At 35.2% G+C, this 24,743-nt stretch overlaps 1 protein-coding gene and 1 long non-coding RNA gene across 2 annotated transcripts; one reads left to right on the top strand and one right to left on the bottom strand.

Moving 5' to 3' along the window:
* Window positions 1–351: 351 nt before the first annotated feature.
* On the bottom strand, window positions 352–24,154 carry xdh (xanthine dehydrogenase). The gene is made up of 36 exons (XM_051867274.1): window positions 23,986–24,154; window positions 23,790–23,847; window positions 23,156–23,252; window positions 22,910–23,018; window positions 22,619–22,745; window positions 21,707–21,768; window positions 21,076–21,153; window positions 20,619–20,714; window positions 20,367–20,508; window positions 19,617–19,709; window positions 18,610–18,761; window positions 17,802–17,895; window positions 17,179–17,288; window positions 15,931–16,115; window positions 15,650–15,824; window positions 14,143–14,232; window positions 13,894–14,063; window positions 13,557–13,683; window positions 12,228–12,350; window positions 10,699–10,795; window positions 10,055–10,179; window positions 8,135–8,268; window positions 7,934–8,021; window positions 7,769–7,855; window positions 7,455–7,646; window positions 7,234–7,379; window positions 5,252–5,333; window positions 5,072–5,167; window positions 4,853–4,981; window positions 3,727–3,801; window positions 3,582–3,634; window positions 3,315–3,429; window positions 3,118–3,183; window positions 2,847–3,035; window positions 2,601–2,768; window positions 352–2,257 (listed from the first exon to the last, which is right to left on the bottom strand). The coding sequence occupies exons 1-36, from the start codon at window positions 24,064–24,066 to the stop codon at window positions 2,207–2,209; spliced, it is 4,062 nt and encodes a 1,353-aa protein (XP_051723234.1). The 5' UTR covers window positions 24,067–24,154; the 3' UTR covers window positions 352–2,206.
* Window positions 2,653–5,444, top strand: LOC127498191 (uncharacterized). The gene is made up of 2 exons (XR_007925829.1): window positions 2,653–2,794; window positions 5,229–5,444. It is a non-coding gene; the product is annotated as an uncharacterized LOC127498191 (long non-coding RNA).
* Window positions 24,155–24,743: the final 589 nt, after the last annotated feature.

Here is a 24,743-nt window from a genome sequence, read left to right as displayed (position 1 = left end):
GAGTGATTAAAATGAAGTCATAGGGAACACAAAGAGTGTCCAGAATCTGGTAAGATTCTACTGAATACATGGTCACTCTCAGAGGAGAGAGCTTTTCATCGACAAACAACATTATAAAAGCCTTAATAAGGGGCAGTTGTGGCCTAATGGTTAGAGAGTCAGACTGGTATCCTGAAGGTTGTGGGTTCTAACCCCCAATCGCTCCCTGGGCACCACAGTAAAAATGGCTGCCCACTGATCTGGGTGTGTGTGTTCACTACTGAATGGGTTAAATGCAGAGGACAAATTCTAATTAACATACTTGGCCTTCACATGCCACTTTCACTTTCAGTAAGGTATCAGAACAAGAACTGTATGTCAGAACAAGCTTTTATTTAATATTGTTAGGTGTTTTGAAATTTTGGCACTTTTGGCTTTTTTTGATATACATAAAATCATTCATCAACAATAACTCTTAACTCTTAAATCTTTGAGGAACTCATAATTTGCAACAAGATACAACATTGAGCCTACATATGAATATGCATAGTAATCATCTAATTATGACAATTTAAATTAAATATGGCAACACTCTAACCTGAATCATAAATATAATTTACTATTTATATTGTAGTAAACCATAATTTAATTAAATTGTCGTAAGTACATTAAAATTCTACATAAACAATAAAATCATCTTAGTATTTACCCAGCTAACAGAACATTCTCAGAACTTCAGCTGGTGTTTTGGCAAGCTTAGTTCCTTCAGTAACATTAACAGAATGTTTGTTTAAAGTTATCTGGACTTTAATAATGTTGTTTGTGGAGCATTTTTCTGAAATGTTTTAGTTAGACATCTTTTTTTAAATGTTAGTTATTTCAGAAAGTTTCAAAAATAAACATTTTCATATTGTTTGAAGAATGATAAAAATGGAATGTTTCCTTAACATTCGCATAACAAACTGTTTTTTTACATTTAAATAATTGGACGTTTTCTTTTAAAGTTTTATTTCTGGGAACTTAATGGGAACATTAGCAAAACATTCTTAGAGCATATTTTTGTTAGCTGGGTAGTATTAGTATTTAAAGTGGCACTAAGCATTTTTTTTGTGCTGTACTGTTCACCCACATTAGATGAATAAAAAAAAAAAAAGAAAAAAAAAAAAGAAGCTGTTTGATTCTACATAAAAATGGCTTCCCTTTTCTATCATGTTGAGATCACATGACCAGATCTCGTTATCCCCCTAGTTTTTTAACAATTTCAGTAAGTTTACAATAAGGTTCATTAGTTAAACATTAGTTAATGTATTAACTAACATGAACTAGCAATACATTTGGGTTACACTTTATTTTAAGGTGTCCGTGTTACAGTGTAATTATATATTTAAGTACTGAGTAATAAGAATTAACTACATGTACTTACTATAGGGTTATGTTAGGGTTAGGTTGTGGTTTAGAGTTAGTTACATGTAATTATGCACAATTTATAGTAATTACTACAGTAACATGTACATGTAACATGTGTAACAAGGACACTGTAAAATAAAGTGTTACCTACATTTGTTACTGTATTTGCTAATCTTCGTTAACGTTAGTTAATGAAAATACAGTTGTTCATGTTAGTTCACAGGGCATTAATTAATGTTAACAAGATTTTACTGTATTAGTAAATGTTGACATACACATTAACAAAGATTAATAAATGCTGTATTCATTATTAGTTCATGTTAACTAATGTAGTTAACTAATGAACCTTATTGTAAAGTGTTACCACAATTTCTGTAACAAATAATAATAATAATAATAATAATAATAATGGGTGACAAGTGTGTATTTCTACAATGGAATAACATGAAAAAAAAAAAAAAAATGACTTAGTGCACTTTTTACACTTTTACCTGTTCATATAATGCAGCTTCACTTAGAGCACAGTGAGGTAATAAAAACACTTTTTTTCTTCACAGTATAATCTGCTCAGGACAAAATCCTCCGTTCTGTTTCTTTGGCAATTATCGTTCATCACTTAATGTCTGTGTTCACTATTGTGCGCTTTGAATGCTGAGAGGTATTAAAGTCAACATGAAAAATGTAGGTTTCAAGATAACAAATACATGCAAATTTTTTCTTTGGAACAACATGCACTGAAGAATCATTACACAAGACCAAGAATGTGCATTATAGGGCCCATTTTGATTTGATCTTGACTTTAAATTGAGTTTGCTGTGTCTTACACGTGCACTGACCATGGAGTAAAGGTGCCAGGATCCGCAGGAGGGCACTAAAACGAAGACATACACATTTTTAAGACTCAACAACACTTAGTGAACTTCAGTAGGCCCTATCAAAAGCATTTGATATGAAAATTGAAATACATTTTTTCAGGATTCTTCGATGAATAGAACAGCATTTATTTGAGATAGAAATCTTTTGTAACATTGTAAATGTCTGTACTGTCACTTTTGATCAATTTAATGCGTCCTTTGTCCCAAACTTTTGAACAGTAGTGTCTGACTTGATTTGAGAATGTATAATGAACTCATTTTCAGTCAGATTTGATGCAATGTTTATTTTTATCTTGAATCATTATGCAGCTCTGTGAGCATTAAAAAGTTACTACATACCAGTTTAGTAAACTTGTCCTCACATGCATTTCGTATCCGTTCAGGCGTAGCGGGGCTGTCCAGTCTGAAGGGTCCAGTCAGGCCGGACTCAGTCCTGGCAGCAGTGATGGCATCTTTAATGGCATAAAACACTGAGGCCGCCAGAAAGAGAGGAGGCTCGCCCACAGCCTGAGCACAAGCACACAGCCATAAAGGTTAATAGACACAAACTATGATCTTACTGTGGAGTGTCGTGGTTCGACTAACCTTTGAGGAGAAGATGGCCCTCTCGTTGGGAGCGTCTCTGAGCAGCGAGACCTTTAATTCAATGGGAATATCCCCAAAAGCGGGAATCTTATACATGCCTGGTCCGCGAGTATATAGGTAACCATCAGGAGAGTAGCGTAGCTCCTCTAGCGTGAACAGACCTAAACCTTGCATGAACCCGCCCTCCACCTGCACACGCAGCCATAAATCAGATAATATTCATGATGAACTGATAATAGAGTTATCTGCTTTTTTATTTCAGATGAAATACCTGTCCAATGTCCAATGCCGGATTTAAACTCTTGCCCACATCCATGACTATGGATGTATGAAGATTCTGACAGGAGACAGACAGTTATATTATTAGCTTGCGTCTCAAATATGTAACCCGTTATGTAGACCGGATGTCCCGTGGTCAGTCAAACTGGCATTTGAACATAACAAATACACAATTCACATTGGCATTACCTTGTGACTGCCGGTTAGACAGTCTATCTCCACCTCTGAGACAGCCACACCATAGCTGAAGTAGTTAAATGGCCTTCCTATATTTGTGTCAAAGTCATAGCCAAGATCTGGAGTCCTATATAATACAATCAGATTAATAGAACTCTTATTTCTATGAGAACCAAAGTGATTAGTACTGTGAAAATGTCAAATTTTGTCAAATTTATCGAAATTTATTAGAATTTGATTAGTTTGTTAGCTGAAGAGGACATTAAGAAATGAACATACTTGTAAAATCCATTGGCAGACAGATTTACTCTGTCAAAATAGGCTGCTTTCACCTGCAATAGATATAATATCATATCATATATATATATATATATATATATTCAAACAATTAATGAATAATTACATGCAAAAACTAGATACTGACCCAATCCTCCCAGCAGCCTTTGGGGTTTTTGTCTTTGTAAGGCTGAAGTCTCTGTAGTAAAGTCTGGCAAGCATTCTATGGGACAGATTTGTGTGAAATTATTGATTATGACAAATGTTGATTTTTAATAATATAGTGCATTAATTTGATGGCTGACATACACTTATGGCTGTTTAATGATTAATAACGATTAATCGCATCCAGAATAAAATACATAAAATATGTGTGTGTACTGTGTATATTTATGTTGTATTTATAAAATATAAAATATAAAAATATTTATATTTAAATATATAAATATAAATCTATACATGTAAATATTTCTTAAATATATACATGTATGTGTATGTGTTTATAAATACAAAATAATTATACATAGTACAAACATATATTATGTGTAAACAAACTTTTATTTTGGGTGCAATTAATCGTGATTAATCGTTAAACAGCGATTAATCACAACTAATTGTTAAACAACCCTACTCTTATGGGGTCAGTCATTTTTTTCTTATGCTCACCAAGGTTGCATTAATTTGATCAAAAATACAGTAATACTGTGAAATATTATCACAATTGAAAATAATTCCTTTGTATTTTAAATTTTTTTTTTAAATGTAATTTATTCGTGTGATTGCAAAGCTGAATTTTCAGCATCATTACTCTTCAGTCTTCAGTGTCACATGATCCTTCAGAAATCATTCTAATATGCTGATTTGGTGCGCAATAAACATTTCTTTTCATTATCAATGTTGAAAACAGTAGTGCTGCTTATTACTTTTATGGAAACTGTGATACAGATGATTCTTCGATGAATAAAGTTAAAAAATAACTATGTAAAAATTTACTTTTTTGTTACTTTTGATCAATTTAATATAGATTTTAAAAAAATCTTACTGACCCCAAAGTCAAGTCATCTTCATTTATATTGCGCTTTTCACAATACAGATTGTTTCAAAGCAGCTTCACAGTGATAATAGGAAAATTAATGGATAGAGATTGTTTTGGCTTTACAGCAGCTCTAGGAAAAAGTTATTATTGAGCTAAAGTAGGTTTTTTGTAGGCAGTGTACATAAAAAAAAAAAAAAAAAACCATCATATCTTTGAGTTTCTGCTGCATGAGCCTTACATAGACGGCCATGCCGTTAAGGTCTGAGGAGGCGGAGGCGGCCGTAGGGCTGGTGTTGGGAACTGTGTTAGTGCTGGTCTCTGTGATGTGAATCTTTGTGCTGGGGATTCCAAGAGTTTTACTGGCCACCTGCACAAAACAAAAATTAATATAAACAGATGTGATCAACATCTTAATATAGTATTTTTTGTTGTTGTTGTTGTGTTTTGTTTGCATTACCTGGACCATTTTAGTGTGCAGGCCTTGCCCCATCTCTGTTCCACCATGAGTTAGTAGAACCGAACCATCTGAATACACAAGTACCAACGCTCCTGCCTGAATCAAAAATGTGCATCACATACATATAGCCAATCACCTCTTTCTAATAATTATTTAGAGCCTGAGCAGAAGATGGCTGACCTGGTTGAGGAAGACAGCAGTGAAGCTGATGCCAAACTTGGTGGGAATGATGGACAACCCTCTCTTGGTCCAACGGTGCTGCCTGGAATGAAAGGATTACAGCAGATCTTACCCAGTACCTGAACTGAAAACATATTTACAGTTTCATCCAAATAAAAAAAAAAAAAAAAAAATCTCTCTTCATGAAATGACATCTTATGCTGCTCTGTGTCACTTTAGTATTATTTCTATACTGTTATAGTTTTTATTCATATTTTTAATTTTCTTTTAAATTTCTTTTATTAAATTTATTTAACAATTTTATATTTATATTTTCTGTTTTAATTTTAATTTTAAAGTGCTTTTGTCATTTTTATTAGTTTTTTTTTTTTTTTTATATTTCTATTTAGTGTTCATTTATTTTTATTTCAGTTTTAATACTTCAACCTAAACTTATTTATTTCAATCAGATGTCAACACAACATTCCTATTTTTCTTTTAACTCTGTCATCTAATATTTGTTTTTATTTCAAATAACGAACATGATCTTATTTTTAAGTTAATTTTAGCTTTAGTTAATAACAACTCTGACACTGTTCTATTGACACTGAAGTGTATAGAATATGAGTAAATAAAACATAAAAAATATTTTTTTCACATTATTTTTCATTAGTTATTTATAAATTTTATTATTATACATTTTACATCATAACTTATATTACATGTACATTTTAAGTTTATATTTTATCATCATTTTTAATATTTGTTTACACTTTTGTAATGTTTTTAATCTTATAATGTCAAAAAGGTATAATATAAATATAATTTTCAGTACACATCTCAACATACCAAAGAAAACCTGTTTTCTTTAGTGCTGTCAAACAATTAATCGCATCCAAAATAAAAGTTTGTGTTTACATAATATGTGTGTATACTGTATATATTTATTATGTATATAGAAATACACACACATACATATATATTTAAGAAATATTTACATGTATATATATTTAAATTTATTTATTTATATATAATTATAATTATATTATAAATATTTAATATTAATATCTATCTATAATTATAAATATTTATATATAAATATAATACATTTTTGTTAAATATATACATGCATGTGTGTGTATTTCTAAATATATACATATACATGTATATATTTAAGAAAAATATAAAATATAAAAATCAATAAATATTTATATATAATTAGAATTTTATATATATATATATATATATATACACACATGTAAATATTTCTTAAATACTATATATACATGTATGTGTATGTGTTTATAAATACATACAAATAAATAAATATCTTATATATAAATATAATACATTTTTGTTAAATATATACATGCATGTGTGTGTATTTCTAAATATATACATATACATGTATATATTTAAGAAAAATATAAAATATAAAAATCAATAATATTTTAATTATAATTTAAATTATATATAAATATATATACATGTAAATATTTCTTAAATACTGTATATACATGTATGTGTATGTGTTTATAAATACATACACATACAAATAAATAAATATCTTATATATAAATATAATACATTTTTCTTAAATATATACATGCATGCGTGTGTATTTCTAAATATATACATATACATGTATTTCTATATACATAATAAATATACACAGTACACACACATACATTATGTAAACACAAACTTTTATTTTGGATGCAATTAATCGCGATTAATCATTAGACAGCACTACTTATGATTTGTCTTACACTTAATATTCAACAATATTATTGATCTGACTGTACTGACGCTGTTGTATGAGAACGGATGACGGATGACGACGGAATGCATAATTTTCCTGTTATCACTGTAAAGCTGCTTTAAAACAATCTGTATTGTATAAAGCGCTATATAAATAAAGGTGACTTGACTTGATATGTCCCGTTGGGCTGCACAAACTCTGAGTTGTGTTGATAAGCTTAATATCTGAGACTATTTCTGACCTGTTGTATTGTTCCACTGCATCCTTGCGCTTGTTGAAGTCTGAGAGCTGCATGCACTCCTCCCAGCAGCGATCAATGGTAAACTGGTCCAGACGTTGATTAAAGGGTGTGAGATCTCCCTCCTTATACAAGTTCAACCTCCTCACCTGGAATTAGTAAAGGATCATGTTACAAGTGATCTGTATGGACTATGATGAGAGAGAGGAAGATGCAGTATGAACCTCTTCTGCCGGCAGACCGCAGCTCAAAGCCACATCACTCATCCAGCTCTCTGCGATCATCATGCCCTGCGGCCCACCAAAGCCTCTGAACGCAGAGTTAGACGGCAGGTTGGTTTTACACATGTAGCCTGTGCCACGAATGTTAGGAATGTTGTAGGAGTTATCCATGTGGAATAGTGACCTCTCCAGGATCTGTGCATTGAGAAACAGGATGCACATTTTTAGGCTTGGAGGGTAAAAAAAAAAAAAAATCTTGTAATGTGTCTCACTGACCACCAGGGGGCAACAGATGCTCAAAACTTAGGGATACTCACTGACAATGACAGGTCTTGTGAATTGCCCACATTGCTGTAGAGCGTCACATCAAGTGCATTCACTCTTCCATTGTTCATGTAACCAACCTAGACGTGAGATTACAGAGTGATAGTGTCTGAGAAAAGTCTACCAAGAACAAAGACAATATCTAGCTAATTTCTCACCTTGTAACGACCAAAGAATGGATGCCGACCGCCTGTGACCAGCATGTCCTCATCACGATCTAACATGCAGCGAACCGGTCGCTTGACCCTGATTGAAAGACAAAACTAAATGTTCAACTTCCACAATGTTACATACAGCCTCCCTTTATATAATGAGGCACATCAATGCTGTTACATTAATTTGTTATATATTTTTCATACGTATGTGCGGCAACAGCAACCACTGTGGAGAGAATGGTGCTCCGACTCTCTTTCCCTCCAAATCCTCCTCCCATCCTCTTTACACGACACACGACCCGGTTGGCAGGCACTCCGAGAGCTTTAGCCACAAGCGCCTGAGCCAATCACAGCACATCATTTGCATAAGGACAGTTCAATCAACATTATATTTTGCAACATTAATAATCCTGTCATATTTTTTGTTACTAACTCATTCTATCTATCTATCTATCTATCTATCTATCTATCTATCTATTAACAATAATCTCTAATAATAATAATAATGTCATTAAATATCTTATATTACTTATTAAATAAAATGTATAATAATTAAATATTATTGTTTTATTCATTTAAATTAAATAATAAATAAATATTAATAAAGTAAAATATAAAAAAATATAAAAATAAATATTTCATTTATAAAATTTTACAATTAAAGGGTTAGTTTACCCAAAAATGAAAATTTTGTCATTAATTACTCACCCTCATGTCGTTCTACACCCGTAAGACCTTCGTTCATCTTCAGAACACAAATTAAGATATTGTTGATAAAATCCGATGGCTCAGTGAGGCCTCTATTGCAAGATAATTAACACTTACAAATGCCCAGAAAGGAAGCTTTATGAATCTTTTATTTTGAATCAGTGGTTCACATGAACCATTGAAATTTCAAAATGTTTCGAAACACTTATGATGTAACTAAGCCTTGTTTACTGCAATCGCGTGACTTTGGCAGTTTGATACACACTCCGAACCACTGATTCGAAACAAAAGATTTGTAAAGCTTTGAAGCTTCATGAAGCAGTGTTTTGAAATCACCCATCGCTAGATATTGTTGAATAAAGTCGTTATTTTGTTTTTTTTGGCACACAAAAAGTATTCTCGTCGCTTCATAACATTAAGGTTGAGCCACTGTAGTCACATGAACTGTTTTAAATATGTCTTTAGTAGCTTTCTGGGCATTTGAAAGAGTTATTTATCCTGGTGTCAATGGAGGCCTCACTGAGCCATCGGATTTTATCAAAAATATCTTAATTTGTGTTCTGAAGATGAACACGGTACAGATAGCCGTTTATTCAGAGTGATATCTCCTGATACCAATAACGATAGTTTGGGGTTTATACCTTCTTTTAAATTAATGATAATTTCATTATAATTAATAGTTAATCATTATAGTTTTAATTATTATATTTTGAAAGAAATGCAAATAAAAACTTTATTCTCATTTCTATTTCATCAACTTGTTTCAGAGTAACTGGTATCAGTTATAAACAAACACATTACTCAAATTAATATTAACACACATTAACGAAATTCTGAAGATTAAATTAATATTTCTTAACTTTCTGAATGTTATTAATTCATACAGTCAAACCAAAATGTATTCAGACACCTTGAACATTTCATTCATTAATACAGTTTATTCACTATAGTTTAAATATGGTAATGAACTATGACAAAATCTCAGAGTTAAACTGTGTCAGAAAAAAATTAATCTTAATTATGTCAGATAACACTTAAGCAAAACATGGTCAGGTCAAAGTGTCTGAATAATTTTTGATTCCAAATTTTTATCAATTTTACTGGTAGTCCACTGTATGAAGAATTTTTGGGTATAATATTTCAGTTTATTTTGCTATCCTCACTTACATAAATGAACTATAGTGTCCTGCACCCACTAGTAAAAATATCAAAAATATCTGAATAATTTTTGGTTTGACTGTATAATTACTATTAATACTGAACATCAAACTGGTTTCTTAGCATTTTCTTTGCACAAAGCACAAATTCAGTGCATTTTCCTGCCCTTAATATAAACTTTGTTTAGATTGAGAATGTGAATCTGAATCATTATCTTGCACCAATCCCCTACAGAGAGTGATTCTTATATATGTTTACTTGAGTCTTGGTGGCTGACTGTGTGGACACAAACAGCTCCATTTCCCCATCCTCTCCACTTGGGACAGCCAGCGTGCAATTAGTCTCCAGATAAAAGTGTTCCTGTCCTCCAATGTGCATCTCACCTGCAGAATCACATATGTTGAGTCAGCTCATCAAATTATGGAGAAACAGGTATGAACAGAATATAAATGGTGGGAAGGAGAAAACTGCAGATCTACCACAGACTTTGTGCACATTTATCATCAGAGTACAGACTTCCTGTTTCATGAATAAACACATTCCTTTAAATGATGTGAATTAAGTAATATTCAGTAAAAATTGCTGAATAGTTACTGATTAGCTAATAATGAACTACCTCATTCAACTGAGCGCTATTACTTACTAATTCATTAATCAGAATTTCTTGTTAGTTAATAGCATCCACTGTCGAGGCAAAGAGTTTTTTGTTAAACGTGTTTCCATTGTAGTTTATGCGCATGTCTATTTATTGGATAAAATCTGCCTCAATTGAGCGCATTTTTAGAATTTCTGCGCATCTTGGCATTTCCATGCAGTGTTTTTGTATGCAGTATCCCAAAATGTGCATATAAACAGGTGGATGGAATAACTACTATCATTTTAAAATAAAAACATGATTATACCATGCAGGATGTGATCAGAGTTTTTGAATCCTTGTGCAACATCTCCTCTCTCTATACTTCTCACCGGCTGATAGAAGGACTGGTTGGTAATAGCATCCTGTTTGAAAGAGTGAACGCAAACATGTTAGCAAACCAGTCAAGCTTATCTTTATGTTGTGTGTATTTTTGAACTGTTTCTCTGAAAACCTTGAAAAATCCTGTTATGTAATGATGACAGCAGGAAAAGCACTAAGCAACGGTGAGAGGTCAGAGCACATAACCAAACCCAAAAGTGAGTTGTAGGTCTGTTGCCATGTCATATTGACAGTCCTATTAGGACCATGGTAACATTAACACATTTCAATTTTGAAACACATTTACTTTTGTTCAATATGCAACTTTAAATGATTAGTTCACTTTAAAATGAAAATTACCCCAAGCTTTATTCACCCTCAAGCCATCCAAGGTGTATATGACTTTCTTCTTTCTGATGAACACAACCGGAGTTATATTAATAAATATCCTGACGCATCCAGGCTTTATAATGGCAGTAAGCGATACCAACGAATATGAAGCTCAAGAAAGTGCATCCATCCATTATGAACGTACTCTATACGGCTCCGGGGGGTTAATAAAAGCCTTCTGAAGCGAAGCGATGCATTTGTGTAAGAAAAATATCCATATTTAAACAAGTTATAAAGTAAAATATCTAGCTTCCGCCAGACCACCTTCCATATTCAACTTACGAAGACGCTTTTTTTTGAACTGCGAGAGTTTTACACTTTCTTCATAAGTTGAATACGGAAGAAAGTCATATACACCTAGGATGGCTTGAGGGTGAGTAAATCTTGGGGTAATTTTCATTTTAAAGTGAACTAATCCTTTAAGTCACCACTTTACATCCATTGGGCCTCATTTATGAAACTTTCGTAAAGCCAGCTGGGGCGCTTTGGAGGCACAGTGTTTTTTCCAGCTAAGACTCTTTGGTTGCTATGATTTGGAATATCCACAGCAGTAACATGTTACTAGTATCTCATTTTGAAGAATATTACTGAATATAAAAGTGCAGTAACCAGCAATATTAACTTCTCCATTATTGTTAGTCGGTGTACAATAAGGATGATTGGTCGGTGTAGTATTTGTCCAGCCCTCCTCCACTGTGATTGGACGGCTGGGTTAAAAGTAACAGTGATGAGCGCTGTGTTTAAGTTAAACAGTTTTCAACTCTGAGCTACAAAATAACAAAAACATACAAAATACAGGGCAAACAAACTAGTAAAATATTATTATGGTATATAATGCATCAAAATGCAGTCATCAGTTTGCCTAAAAGAACAGAGATCGTTCAAATGTTTTACACACCAGTTACACGTAGTAGTGAGCAGGTGTACATTTCTTTCGTACCAACTAACATTTTGAAATTACGAACATTTTCATGAATCCGAAAATTTACGTCAGAGCGGCTTTATGAGCGATTTACACAAAAATTAGTTCTGCTCGTGTTTCATGAATGAGGCCCATTGTGTGTATGTGCACACATAAATACAAACCTGAATAGTGACAATCACAGGCTGCAGTTCCTCATAGCTGATCTTCACAGCTTTGGCTGCTCTCTGAGCATGAGCCTGTGTGTCTGCCACAATGGCCCCCACTATATGTCCAACACATGTGACCTAGCATGCAAGATCAATGTGGGGAAAAAAACCATGAGCTCTACATGAATGAGCAAAAGTGACGAATAATATGTATGTGAAATATATCAAGCAAACTGCCTATCAAAAAGATTTTTTTTAAATGTTTTTGACAGTGTTATGCTCATCACGGCTGCGTTTATTTGATAAATGTGAATATTATTACAATTTAAAATAACTGTTTTCTATTTTAATATATTTTGAAATGTAATTTATTCCTGTGATGGCAAAGCTGAATTTTCAGCATCATTACTTCAGTCTTCAGTGTCACATGATCCTTCAGAAATCATTCTAATATGCTGATTTGCTGCTCAAGAAACATTTCTGATTATTACAAATATTGAAAACAGTTCTGCTGCTTACATTTTTGCGGAAACTGTGATACTTTTGAATAGAAACCTCAAAAGAACAGCATTAAATAAGTGTTTAAAATGTCTTTAATGTCACTTTTGATCAATTTAATGTGTCCTTGTTCAATAAAAGTATTAATTTCTTTTAAAGGTAAAAATAAAAATCTTACTGACCCCAAACTTTTGAACTGTAGTGTATAATACTGTTAATGACACATATCAAATACATTTAAATAAAAGTGATTCAAGCAAGTACGGAAACCCAGAAGAAAAAAAAAAAGGTAATCGGTAATTTATAATTGTGACTTAATTTCTCATAAATAAGACTTATTATCTTACAATGGAACTTCATCTCTAACAGTGTGACTTTATCTCACAATTAACTTTATTTTTTCACTCTGAGACGAGAAATGTCTGACATTTTATTGGGGAAAATTACGATTATTTTTAACTTTCCCACGTCTGAGATGTTTAACCATTAAAGCACACGTCAACGTGTAACTGCAACAATAAATGATTACTGTATACCATCAAAAGACGCTTGATCATCCAGTAGCCTACTATGCAATCAAGTGAGATGCATGTGAGAAACATTTTGCACGGGAATCTATGGACATGCAGTCTGTCACATATGCGTGACATCATTTGCTACAATTTCCAAATGATACACTCTGTTTTGCAAGAGAAATGAAAAAATCATTGTCCTATGGTGGCCTCATGCCTGATTCACTCTGCATTATAGCTAAGAACAGACTTCTATATAAAAGGCAAATACTGTCATAATGTCTCTCGTTACAAATATTGCCCAGAAACTGCACTGAAATATAGATAAATCCACCTTATCGTCAGCAAAAACTGTTTCATCATAGATGACTGGTCCTGTCATGTTACTTCCTGGGATGTCTTTGGCAGAGATAAATGCAACCACTCCAGGAACTGCTATTGCATCAGAGGTGTCAATAAACCTACAAAGATAAACACGTAGTTAACACTTAATCGTGGATGATCATTGTCTCAGATCACAACAATCTAGTTCAGAACTGAACCTTTTTATGACACGTGAGTCATAAAAACAACGTAGGCTCATCACTGTGAAGGTGATAAGTTACATATAATTGGCTTTAACCCAATACGAAATCATTCCAAAACATGACGTGTGTCCTTTTTTAACTAACTTTATGAGGGCATGAGCTTTAGTGCTCGTGACCAAAGCCAAGTGGAGCTCATTTTCGTAGCAGGGTATGTCGTCACAGTAGACCGCTTCTCCTGTGGCCTGCTTAAGAGCGGAGAGGTGCATGATTGGTTGTCCCACCACATCATCACTATTATGACCAGGGGGAACTGCCTGCAAAGAAAGAAATGACGTTAAGCAATCAGCCAAAACAATACACAGATAAAGCTGCCAAATGCTTATTTATATGTACCTGGTAGAGCTGTACACTGGATGGTGAGTCCAACTGGTAGAGGTCAGTAGCAGTAGCATATTCGGGACGGATGTCTTCCACAGTCACACCCTGTAGAGATACAGCTTACAATTAAAGTCAGCGTGAAATCAAAATGGACGATTCTTGTTTTTTTGTTTTTTATGGAATATAAAAGAATTTATTATAAATGATTTATCCGTGCACATCATTATTTATTTTTTTTATTCATGTGCCCTGCTAAACTTTAATCAAAATAACTTCCCCTTCTTCTTGCAGCTCATCTCTGATGACGTGTTTACTGGTGCGAGGGCGGGACAACCTATCACTCACATGAGATTGACCAATAGCAAACCACAACCATCCAATCAATTCCCCATGTACAAAATCAAGTCCAGTCCTACATTTTTTTCTGGTTGAAGAAGCCGTTTCATTTGGATATACATCACAGTAGGGAAGAAAAGACTTTCACAATAGGGAAGAAAAGACTTTCACAACTTCTGTTTCATGCCGACTTTAACCCTAAAATAGTCATGTGATCAAGGACATATTATAGTTCTACAGAGGGGCATTGTTAAAGTCCCCATGAAATCAAAATGGAAGTTTTTTGGCTTTTAGTATGAATGTTAGTCTTACTGTTATGTGTAAGTTAGTGTGCTTCAAAACAATGACAAAATTTGCATTCAGAAGATATAAGCATTCAAAACTTACAATCTCTCACTTCTGCCAATATGGATCAATGATTTTGAAAAGTAATGTCACATTTACTATTTTTTTTACATTATGAATGGCACATAGTGCACTATATAGAGCATAGGGAATGATTCAGACAGTGTAAATATGCTTTCCATTGGGTTTCCATTCCATAGTGTCACGCGAACCGCTGCAGTGCACACACAGTCTGCTCCGGTCCAGAGACACGATAGAACAGAGCAGATCATATGAGCGAGTCGGCACAGACCAGAAAACGTATCCGACCTATTGAATTCTGCACAGAATGCTATATTTTAAAGCAATAATGGAGGAGAAACGGTGAGATTAAGAGGAAACTGCAGCTTTACCGAGTGCAACGGCTCTGGCCGAGCTGCAGTATAAACGAAATGCTATTGGCTAATTTAAAAAGGGGGCGAGGAGCTGTTTGATATGTCCCACCCTGTCTTCCTGTTTCATTTCATTCATTACATCAACACATAGAATAATTTCAAGGCATTTCAGTGAGCATTTAAACTTTTTTTACTGGGGCATGAGGCCCAGTGAAATACCGCTGTACCCCAATAAAAAAATAAGTGATTACGGATTAAATCCTTGTCTGATGATGGTGGAGATTACAGTATGCTGACCTAATAATCATTTTCACTGAAAATACTTCATCAATCATGTCATGTGTGCTTCCTTTTGATTTAGAACTAGCAATCTGCGAATGAAACACTATTGATCTATTCGGTCAAATGGGTTTGCAAAAAGGTCTGAAATGTAATTAAGCGTGCAAAAAATAAATAAATAAATAAACCTCCATCTGCAGGTTCAGAGCCAGTTTGTGCTGCACAGTGAGGAAGAACTTGTAGAAGAGGCTGATAGTCAATGTGCGTCTGTATGTTACCATCCCACCAGGAGCTGAGGGAGACAGACTCATCTCCTCGGCCAATGAGGTACAGGCTTCCTCTAGAAGCTCCTCGTTCCATTGCCTGCAAACAAATAACAATTCTGTGAAATTGATGCAGTCATTCTGCTCAGATTCAGGAATGAAACTGAAAAGATTTTCCACTAAACCAGCCAGGCATCATCATCTACCTGTTGAGCAACTTGCTGCACGTGGCTTTGGCAAGGACAGTGACAGGGGCCATTCCTCCATAGCTTATCCGGATGCTCTCCACTATATTGGATTGTTCCTTGAAGAATACATTCATCCCACATGTGACAATGGAGATGTCATCCTCCTTGCGAGGGGACTGTTTAAAGGCTGAGAAGTACTGGCCCTGAATACGAATTGAAAGAATGACTGATTCATCACACTGAGATAGTAACATCATTATCTTGTTTACACCTGGTATTAAGATGCATTTTGGTTGATCGGATCACAAGTGGACGAGGTGTAAATGGGGTGTGAAGCCTTTTGATCTTGTCCACTTTCGACCACTTCCAGAGGTAGTCAAAAACACATTTGACTGGATTGCTTTCATAGTGTTAACGCTCATGTGGTCAAATGCGTTCAAACAGCCACAAAAGACCTGCTCTCCGCCTACTGACTTAATACGTAAACATTATGAGAAGTACGCTAGCTAGACAGGATTTAAATTTTGTCGGCTGAAGACCCAAGTTTGGTTTGAAGATGAAAAATGTACCAAGCACAATGTTCTCTCACCATTCCTGATTTCTAACACACACTCACAGCGTTCGGCGTGGTCTTGCGGTTATCAGAGCAGAAATGAAAGCTGATGCTCTCTGTATGTTTTTCCGTTGTCTCTGGTCGAGTTCATACATAAATTGCGCAAGCTTATTTTGTCCATTAGATTGAAAGATCTGAAAAAAAAAAAACAGACATTTACCAGCCCATAGACCCTCCCCTCCAAGAAATCAGGACAGAAGTGGTTGAAAGGGGACTTACTTGTGATTTGGGGACTCGCTTACTTGTGATTTGATCGACCAAAACGCATCTTAATACCAGGTGGAAACATGGCCAATATGTCTTTCCTAACCAGTATAACTTTCTTTTCTTACAGTGAAACACAAAAGTTGAAGAGTTGAAGAAAGAGCAAGAATTATGGCAAGATTCTAAAGTAAATAACTCTCTTCACAAAATGCTATGGTAAGACTTCAGAAGACTTCCAAGTCTTATGGACCAATTTTGGAGCTCAACAGTCCAGATCACCATTCATTTTCATTAAATGTAAAAGAATAGCCATGATTCTTCAACATCTCTTTTGTATTCCACGGACAATAGAACGTCGTATGTGTTTGGAACAACATAAGGGTGAGTAATAGATGACAAAATGATCATACTTTCAATTACAAAATGTATTTTGAAAAGAATCTGCAGACCTTTCTTGTGTATGGAATCTCAATGGACAACAGAATCTCCTCTGGCTTCAAAACTGTCTTCCTATAACCAGGGAAGAACTTGTCATCCATTTCAAGAACACGTTTCTCCCCTTTAAACATCAGACAAAGGTTTTTAGAGAATTTCTAAAACATACACTAAAAGTTTACACTTTTTATAGTTCATACAAAAACTTGTCATAAAATCTGTAAAACAAAGAACATGGAGATTGTGTCAATAAATCAGGGTCAACACCTTGTACATGTTACTAGGCTGATACACTAGACTGTACTGTGAAAGTCTGTGAAAATTTACCTTTCAGTATCCTTAAACCCTGCCCTACATACCATAATCATTCAATCAGCTGTCAAACACCAGGAAACTGTACAGTTTTTTGACAGTATCTCTAATTTGCTATAGAATTGCTATTGTCTGCTACAGTAATTACCACCATAACATTCAGAGTCCAGCCGGACTGCATGTAAAATGAGTGGAATAGCATATTTTTAGAGAATTAATGTTTTCTCTGTACTCTGTATTCTATATCAGATCATGAACTGTTACAACCTTTGATCCTTGAACAGGAAAAAAAAAACAAAAACAAAAAAAAAACAGCGTGTTGTACCTTTGGACATCACCGTGAGCTTGCAGCCAGCTGCCATAAACACGGGGTTGAGGTCTGAAATGGGACTCGCTGTCATAATATTGCCACCAACAGCCTGAAAGCATAAATATGATATTTAAGTAACTGAAAGGAATCATTCATAACTTTAATTCACAGGTTTGATGATTCAAATACGATTCAGCAACCATGTTAACAAGGCTCTTCATTATGTCAAACAGTCATTAAATTAAGAACTAACATTAATTTTCAAGTCTATTAACTTACATAAAACACTTTGGTAACACTTTATTTTGATGGTCCCCTTTAGACATTTTGTTGACTATAAGTAATGTTGCACCTTACCAGCATTTTCCCCTAGCATTTTAAATCTCTGATTGGCCATTATGTTCACATGCTCAACAGATATGTCTGTGATTGGCTACGATGATCAACGATTCAAAAACATAAGCTAATATCTTTGACGCGCTTACACAGATACACACGGGAGTGTTTGAAAGCAGATATATCTCTTGAGCACGTGAACACAATGGCCAGCCAGAGGTGTTTAAGAATCTTCTCAACAGCGCTCAAAATGCTAGGGGGAAATGATGGTTTCGTCACATTTTTAAAATTTCAGTACTGACTTGGTACCGAAGTCAGTACTTTTGAAAACACTACCCCTAACAGCCTACAAATAATCAACTAATACTCTAATCAGAGTTAGTTGACATGCGATGTTACTTATAGTCAACAGAATGTTTAAAGGAGACCATCAAAACAAAGTGTAGCCAACGCTTTGTCACTTTTTGTCTTCAGCAACATGACATACCGCAACATTTCGGATCTGCTGTCCTGCAAACCAGCGCAACTGCTCAAGAACAGCCTTAAAGATCTCTGTCTTTTGAGCGGGCAGCTTCTTCACCGCTGCATGCAACACGTCCCCCAACACAGTTAACGTCACTGATGCGCCAACCTGGATGCCTGTGAACCGAATACTTGTTACAGCAGAGATTAACTTTCAACTATAAATTAACCTAAGCAGGGACATGCCACTGAAACACTGATGCACATACAGCTCTGACTCTATAATATCTTTGTAATGTTGGGGAAAGTTACTTTCAAAAGTAATGAGTTACAATATTGCGTTGCTCTGTAAAAAGTAACTAATTGTGTTACTTAGTTACTTTTTGTGAAATGTAATGCGTTTTCTCACCTGGGCTTGGCTTGCCTGTTTGTTTTTTAATTTAAAAAAATGTTGGCAAATGTAAAGGCTTTTTCACACCCTTTTGGTTGATTTGGATCATCGAAGGTCAGCAGCAAAGTTAATAAAGTGAGATTAAATAGCCTAAGCCCTATCTGTGAAACCGGGCCAAAGTATATTTGTATTGTTTAACATATTTGATTATTCTAGGTTTGCATAATATTCTTTACATTTCACAGTTTTTATTTATTTTGAGGAATACTGAATCTGTTTTTGTGCAAGTAAAATGAGTAAATGAATGTTCACATTTAGAAATACAATAAACACCATGTTCACACACAGCACACACAACACCTCAGCACTTACTCACGATTTCTCTCAACATGGGGACTGGAGAGGTGTCAGTCAATAAATGGGAAAATAAAGTAACTTGCGTTACTTATTTGAAAAAGTAACTCAGATATTTTGTGTTACTTTACTTGTTATTTTTAAAAAAGTAATCTGATTACATAACTCGCGTTACTTGTAATGCGTTTCCCCCAAAACTGTATCTTTATGTATTGTATTGACAAATAAAATGTGCTTCAAACTATCAAACAACATACACTGACAGCATCCCTTTATATGACTCTTACCGTCCTGAGTGTGTTGGATGATGTTCAGTTCTGAGATGTAAGCTGGTGCCAGAATCACAGGGTAAAGAAGATTTTTGAACTTCATCTCAATACCTAGAAGAGAGACTCAAAACAATTAAAACCTTGAAATCATTACGTTTTGCGTTGCGTTCTTTGGGTAACGCACAAAGAAAAAAAGTGTATTTTTGCCCTGCCAACGAAAGTAATTTTGCTGACTGAATTAGTTTTTTCAAGCAAATCGGTTGAGTGAATGATTCACTCACTCATTTTATTCCTGACATTATGAATGAATGATTAAATTACTCCCTATTAAACACAGTCGCGTTTCATTGCCTACTGGCATAACAATGTAACATGCAGAAAGAATTGCTGAAAAGTCCTCATCACTAATGCGTGGACTGACAGCATGGCTTCATCTATGCATACTTCCCTGCTACATATTAGGCAAAAAACAGTATGTGAAATGAGTAGTATGTCCGACTTCACAGTATTCATATAACAGCAGGCGAAAAGTACCCTTATGACCAATTACTTCTGGTGAGATTCTTTAGTGTGCATCTGATGGAAACTTTAATATCCCATGAGGCCACGAAAGAGGAGTTTTAAATGGCAGTTAAGCAACGCAACTGACACTGCAGGTCACATGACAATGACAACATCCAGATTACATTTTGTATATATCTACCTGTATAATTTGTATAATCTGTCTATTTTCATGTCATTAATATTCTTAATGTATGTGGGCCTCACCAACTTCTGTGTTCCCAACCACTAGTTTAGCATTTGGATAGGTTGCCTTCAGCTCCAGGAGTTCTTTGAGGGAGCTGGGTTGAATCCAAAGCACTCGTTCCCCAATAAACCTCAGCTCTCTCTGGGGCTGTTTACTCAGACTCTGTAGAGCACAATTATGACTTAAACTGTTGATGCATCCATTTAAAGCAGTAATCAGGCATTTTACTATGATAATCAAATCAATGCAGATTAAACTTATTTTATACGCACAATGAGCTCAGGCGGAAAAATAATCTCTTGTGTTGGGTCCAGTGGAATGAACTCTGATTGGTCATACAATTTCTGAGCTGGAAGTGTTGAATTATCCTAAAAATAGAGAAAGAAATGATAGAATTGTTTGTAAAAGTACAAACGGGCAACTGGCACCAGATACCTTACAGATGAAAAATCCTTAGATAAGATTCAGCACTGATAGGCAGTACTGTGATTGTGAAACAGTGATCTTAGAGTATCTGTTTGTTTCATGGCTGTAGGTTTGACCTCACATGCTTATGAGTGTAAGTTCAAACATGTGACTGGTTTACTATGAGAATGCATTGGCTGCCATGTCATTGATTTCATATCCAAGTATGCTACAGGTTTATCATAAATGGCAAGGCTTAAGGACAAAAACATGCTTGTACTCAGTGAAAATAGAGCATGGTGTCTGGATGTCTGTTCTACTCACATTGACATGCTCTTGTATGTATCCATTACTCTTACAGCAGCCATTAGTTTGTCCTTTCCCACCACAACATCCCCCATCCTGAAATTAAAAGAGGCAGATATTAAACAAAAGATATTGCCTATAATTCGGTTGAGTATTTTACATCAATTTTTCTTCATATCAGCTCAGACTATCAGGAAATATTCATATTGTACTTGTAGTAAGGAATAATTGTTCAGTCTGTAAATCTGACTGAATCCAGGCAATTAAGCAGTTTATAGCATGTCCTGATTTTGCAGAGTTAAAACACGTTCCTGCGTCAACAGATTTTGTTGATCCTGGAACAACATTCCTGTCTGAAAATTTAGTCCAAACCATATCCCTACCCATAAATCTAACCCTACCCATAAGTTATCCCTGAAATCAAAGGGAAATTATAGGTGAATAACACTGATGTAGAAGCACCAAATTCTGATTGTAAGCCTAAATTTGACATAAACTGTAAACTTCTGACTGGTTGAAAAACATGTTGTTCCAAGATCAACAAATACGTTGATCCAGGAACATGTTGTGGCTGGCAAAATCAGGTTCTGTCAGTTACTGCACTTTAGGGCAAATTATTATATGGATGTACATGTAATATTCATTTTACCTTCGTGAATGTCCTGTAGCCTTCCAGAATAGGTCTGTACCCAGTACAGCGACATAAATTGCCTGTGTGCAACCAATTTAAAAACAAAAAAATTTATTTGTGAAAAAAATATCCTTAAAGCCCAAAGTATACTTCAGCCGTACGCGTTCCGCGACGGTCTGCTCACTATCCGTATGACATAGTTTTTACCCCTAGGGGGCATCAGGAGGGTCTGTGGACGTCCGCAAACCCCGTCTGCGTGCAGCCCAATTTTTGTCACCACACGGACAAGGGTTACCAGGTTTTCACAACAAACCTGCCCAATTGCTACTCAAAAGTAGCCCAAAACTAACCCAATCGCATTTCAGGGGGGTCCCACGGTAAAAATCCCATTCCAGGGGGTAACATTTTTGCGGGGTTTCCTTGGTAAAATTCGCATTCCATTGCCTAAATATCATGTTATTTGGGATCGCTTCAACCCGCGGACATGAAAAACAACCCGCGTGCGCACGATTTACTATTTCGTATTTACTATCATGCATGATTTATAAATTGAGGCAACGAAATAGTAAATCGAGGGAACGAAATAGTAAATCGTACGCATGTTTTAGTAAATCGAGGGAACGAATTAGTAAATCGTGCGCACTATTTAGCCTACTATTTTTTTCTTGCATGTCATGTCCGGGGCTCCGTAGTAATTAGCCCAATTCCGCGGGGAAAAACGGAGAATGTGGACTGTACACGTACAACAGCACACGTGAGCGCTTGAAAACAAAATCCAAAGAGGTATACTTTGAAAGGCTGGCACGCTCAACTGTGCGCGAGACGGAGCAGAAAGCGGAAAGCGGAAAGCGGAAATTGAAGTATACCTGTGTCTTGAGGGATAAAAGTTAACAAAATCCAGAAGATATGACAAGTAATAGCAAGTAATACCTTGAAAGGCTTCCTGAATGTCATGCATGGTGGGTTGAGGGTTGTTTCTTAAAAGAGCGTACATAGACATCACAATTCCTGGTGTGCAGAACCCACACTGTGACCCATGAGCCTTTGCAATTCGCTCCTGGATGAAAAGATTATTGTTGTTACTACACCACAAATGAACAGGACAGCAATAGGCCCATATCAAGTAATGTTGAAAACTAATGAATGGAGGAGGAAAATGTGGTTATAGTGTTATATAGTTTTCTCTCATCATTATCTGAGAAAATAAGATGAAATTGTGACCTGTACAGGATGGAGTTTGCTTGCCACACTGCCGATGCCCTCCACAGTTGTTACTGCACAGTGATGCAAAGAGCATAGAGGAGCCAGACAGGCGTTAACCGCATAGTGACTCAAAGAACGCCATTAAGGACATAACTCTGGCATAAGTTCCAGAATCATTTACCAATTATATTAACAGCTATCATGAACCTGTTACAGACTTTAAGGACAGCATTGCACTTTGTATGTGAGTACATAAAAAGATACATAATCCGGTTTTGATGTGGATGATATTTAGACACCATTACAGTGCAGGCTCCACAGCCTCCTTCAGCACATCCCAGTTTGGTTCCCGTCAGACCCACTGCAATCATCAAGACTAAGGAAAACAGGGTACCAAATCAGTGTAAATAAAAAATACAAAATTACTGCAAAGAACGAAATGACGGTAATGCACAATTTTATGGTCAATAACAAGAGATGACAGTCTCTGGAATCCAAAACGGCATGTTTGGATCAATAAATCTCACTTGTTTGGCATCAACTGTGGTGTAAATGATTGATGAGATCGAAAAAAAGTACTACTGTAAAGAATTATGAATTATGGGACAGGCTTGCGTCTTGATCACGTGGAAACAAATCAGCGTTTTTCATAGGCTAAGCAAAGACATAACAAAATTAAAGTGCTGAAATAAACTGACAGACTGTGATGTGCGCAAACCTCATGAATAGTCTACAAACTGAGCCAATCCCAAGCAGACAGCAAACCAGTTTAACCAACAACATAACTCTCTCGTAAATGCTGGGGTTATGGTCTAATGATGTAACTTTTTTTAGAGGATAAAAAGCATTCAGATTCAACACAGAAACTGTTCAGCAGAACAGAAGATCAAAAGGATACAGCTTCTCCTTAAATATGTCAGGAGTGTTATCTCAGGCTCTGCATTCTTCTCAGTGATCTGCACAGAATTAATTATGGAAAACACATTTGTTTGGCTATACTGGCTAATAACTTCAAATATCAAAAGCAAAAAAAGTTGAAAGACGTAGGCTAATGAAACACATTAATCAATGCAATTATTTTATCATCCATTTACCTTTTTTCCATTAACGAAGAAAACAAGGTCATCCCCTGAAGAGTGTAATTTATTCTTCATCTCTTCCGCTGTGATAGACATTTTTAAGTCCCAGTGTTCCCCCAGTATTCTGAGATCAGATCTGTGAGATGAGCGCTGCTGTGAGTGAGAGGACGAACTATGAGCGCGCTGCGTCACGTGACCAGGTTCTTATCAACTCACACTCGAAAAGCCGCTGTATGGAAAATCACATTTGGGAGGGTTTGAACAAAAAAACTTTGTTTGTAGTTGTGATGGAATTTTAAATTAATCATAACTAACATTACTTTTTTGCAGGATTAATTTATAATAATTAATAAATTATAAATTAATTTAATTTATAATATTCTTGCAGGATTAATATTAACATTTGAAACCTAAATGTCCCTAAACCTTGGGCCAAAGGAAGTATGTGTCTGAATCATATCCGAACATAACAAAAGGAAATGAAACTTAATAACACGCCTTATCTAAATATATACGGAGAACAAGACATATTGAGTAATCAACGAATAAATCCATGATTTCGGAAGATCTAAATGTGCTTTTGAACATCATACAGCCTAGCAGAAAGCTTTGCTATGCTCCTATCCTATATAACCTGTTGTATTCTTTTTGATACTGTGATTCTCTGTGATTGATACGAGGTCCTCCGGCCGTGATTAAAGCATATTTTGAGGCATTGTCTGGAGACTCTTTGGGTTTTTGCTGCGCATGCGCAGCAGACTACTAGAGAATCT

The sequence above is a fragment of the Ctenopharyngodon idella genome, chromosome 17 (genome assembly GCF_019924925.1).
Source record: "Ctenopharyngodon idella isolate HZGC_01 chromosome 17, HZGC01, whole genome shotgun sequence".
NCBI classification, from domain to species: domain Eukaryota; kingdom Metazoa; phylum Chordata; class Actinopteri; order Cypriniformes; family Xenocyprididae; genus Ctenopharyngodon; species Ctenopharyngodon idella.
Note: the sequence above shows the minus strand (reverse complement) of the source record. Positions and strands in the feature narration are given on the sequence as shown.

What these genes read in the sequence shown, in the direction of transcription:
- xdh (XM_051867274.1), bottom strand. Translation starts at nt 24,066, where the DNA reads ATGTCTATCACAGCGGAAGAGATGAAGAATAAATTACACTCTTCAGGG. An exon ending in CACAAGACCTGTCATTGTCA is followed by an intron (nt 7,647 to 7,768) that starts GTGAGTATCCCT and finishes CTCAATGCACAG; the next exon opens with ATCCTGGAGAGGTCACTATT. An exon ending in AAGGCTGCTGGGAGGATTGG is followed by an intron (nt 3,635 to 3,726) that starts GTCAGTATCTAG and finishes TATCTATTGCAG; the next exon opens with GTGAAAGCAGCCTATTTTGA.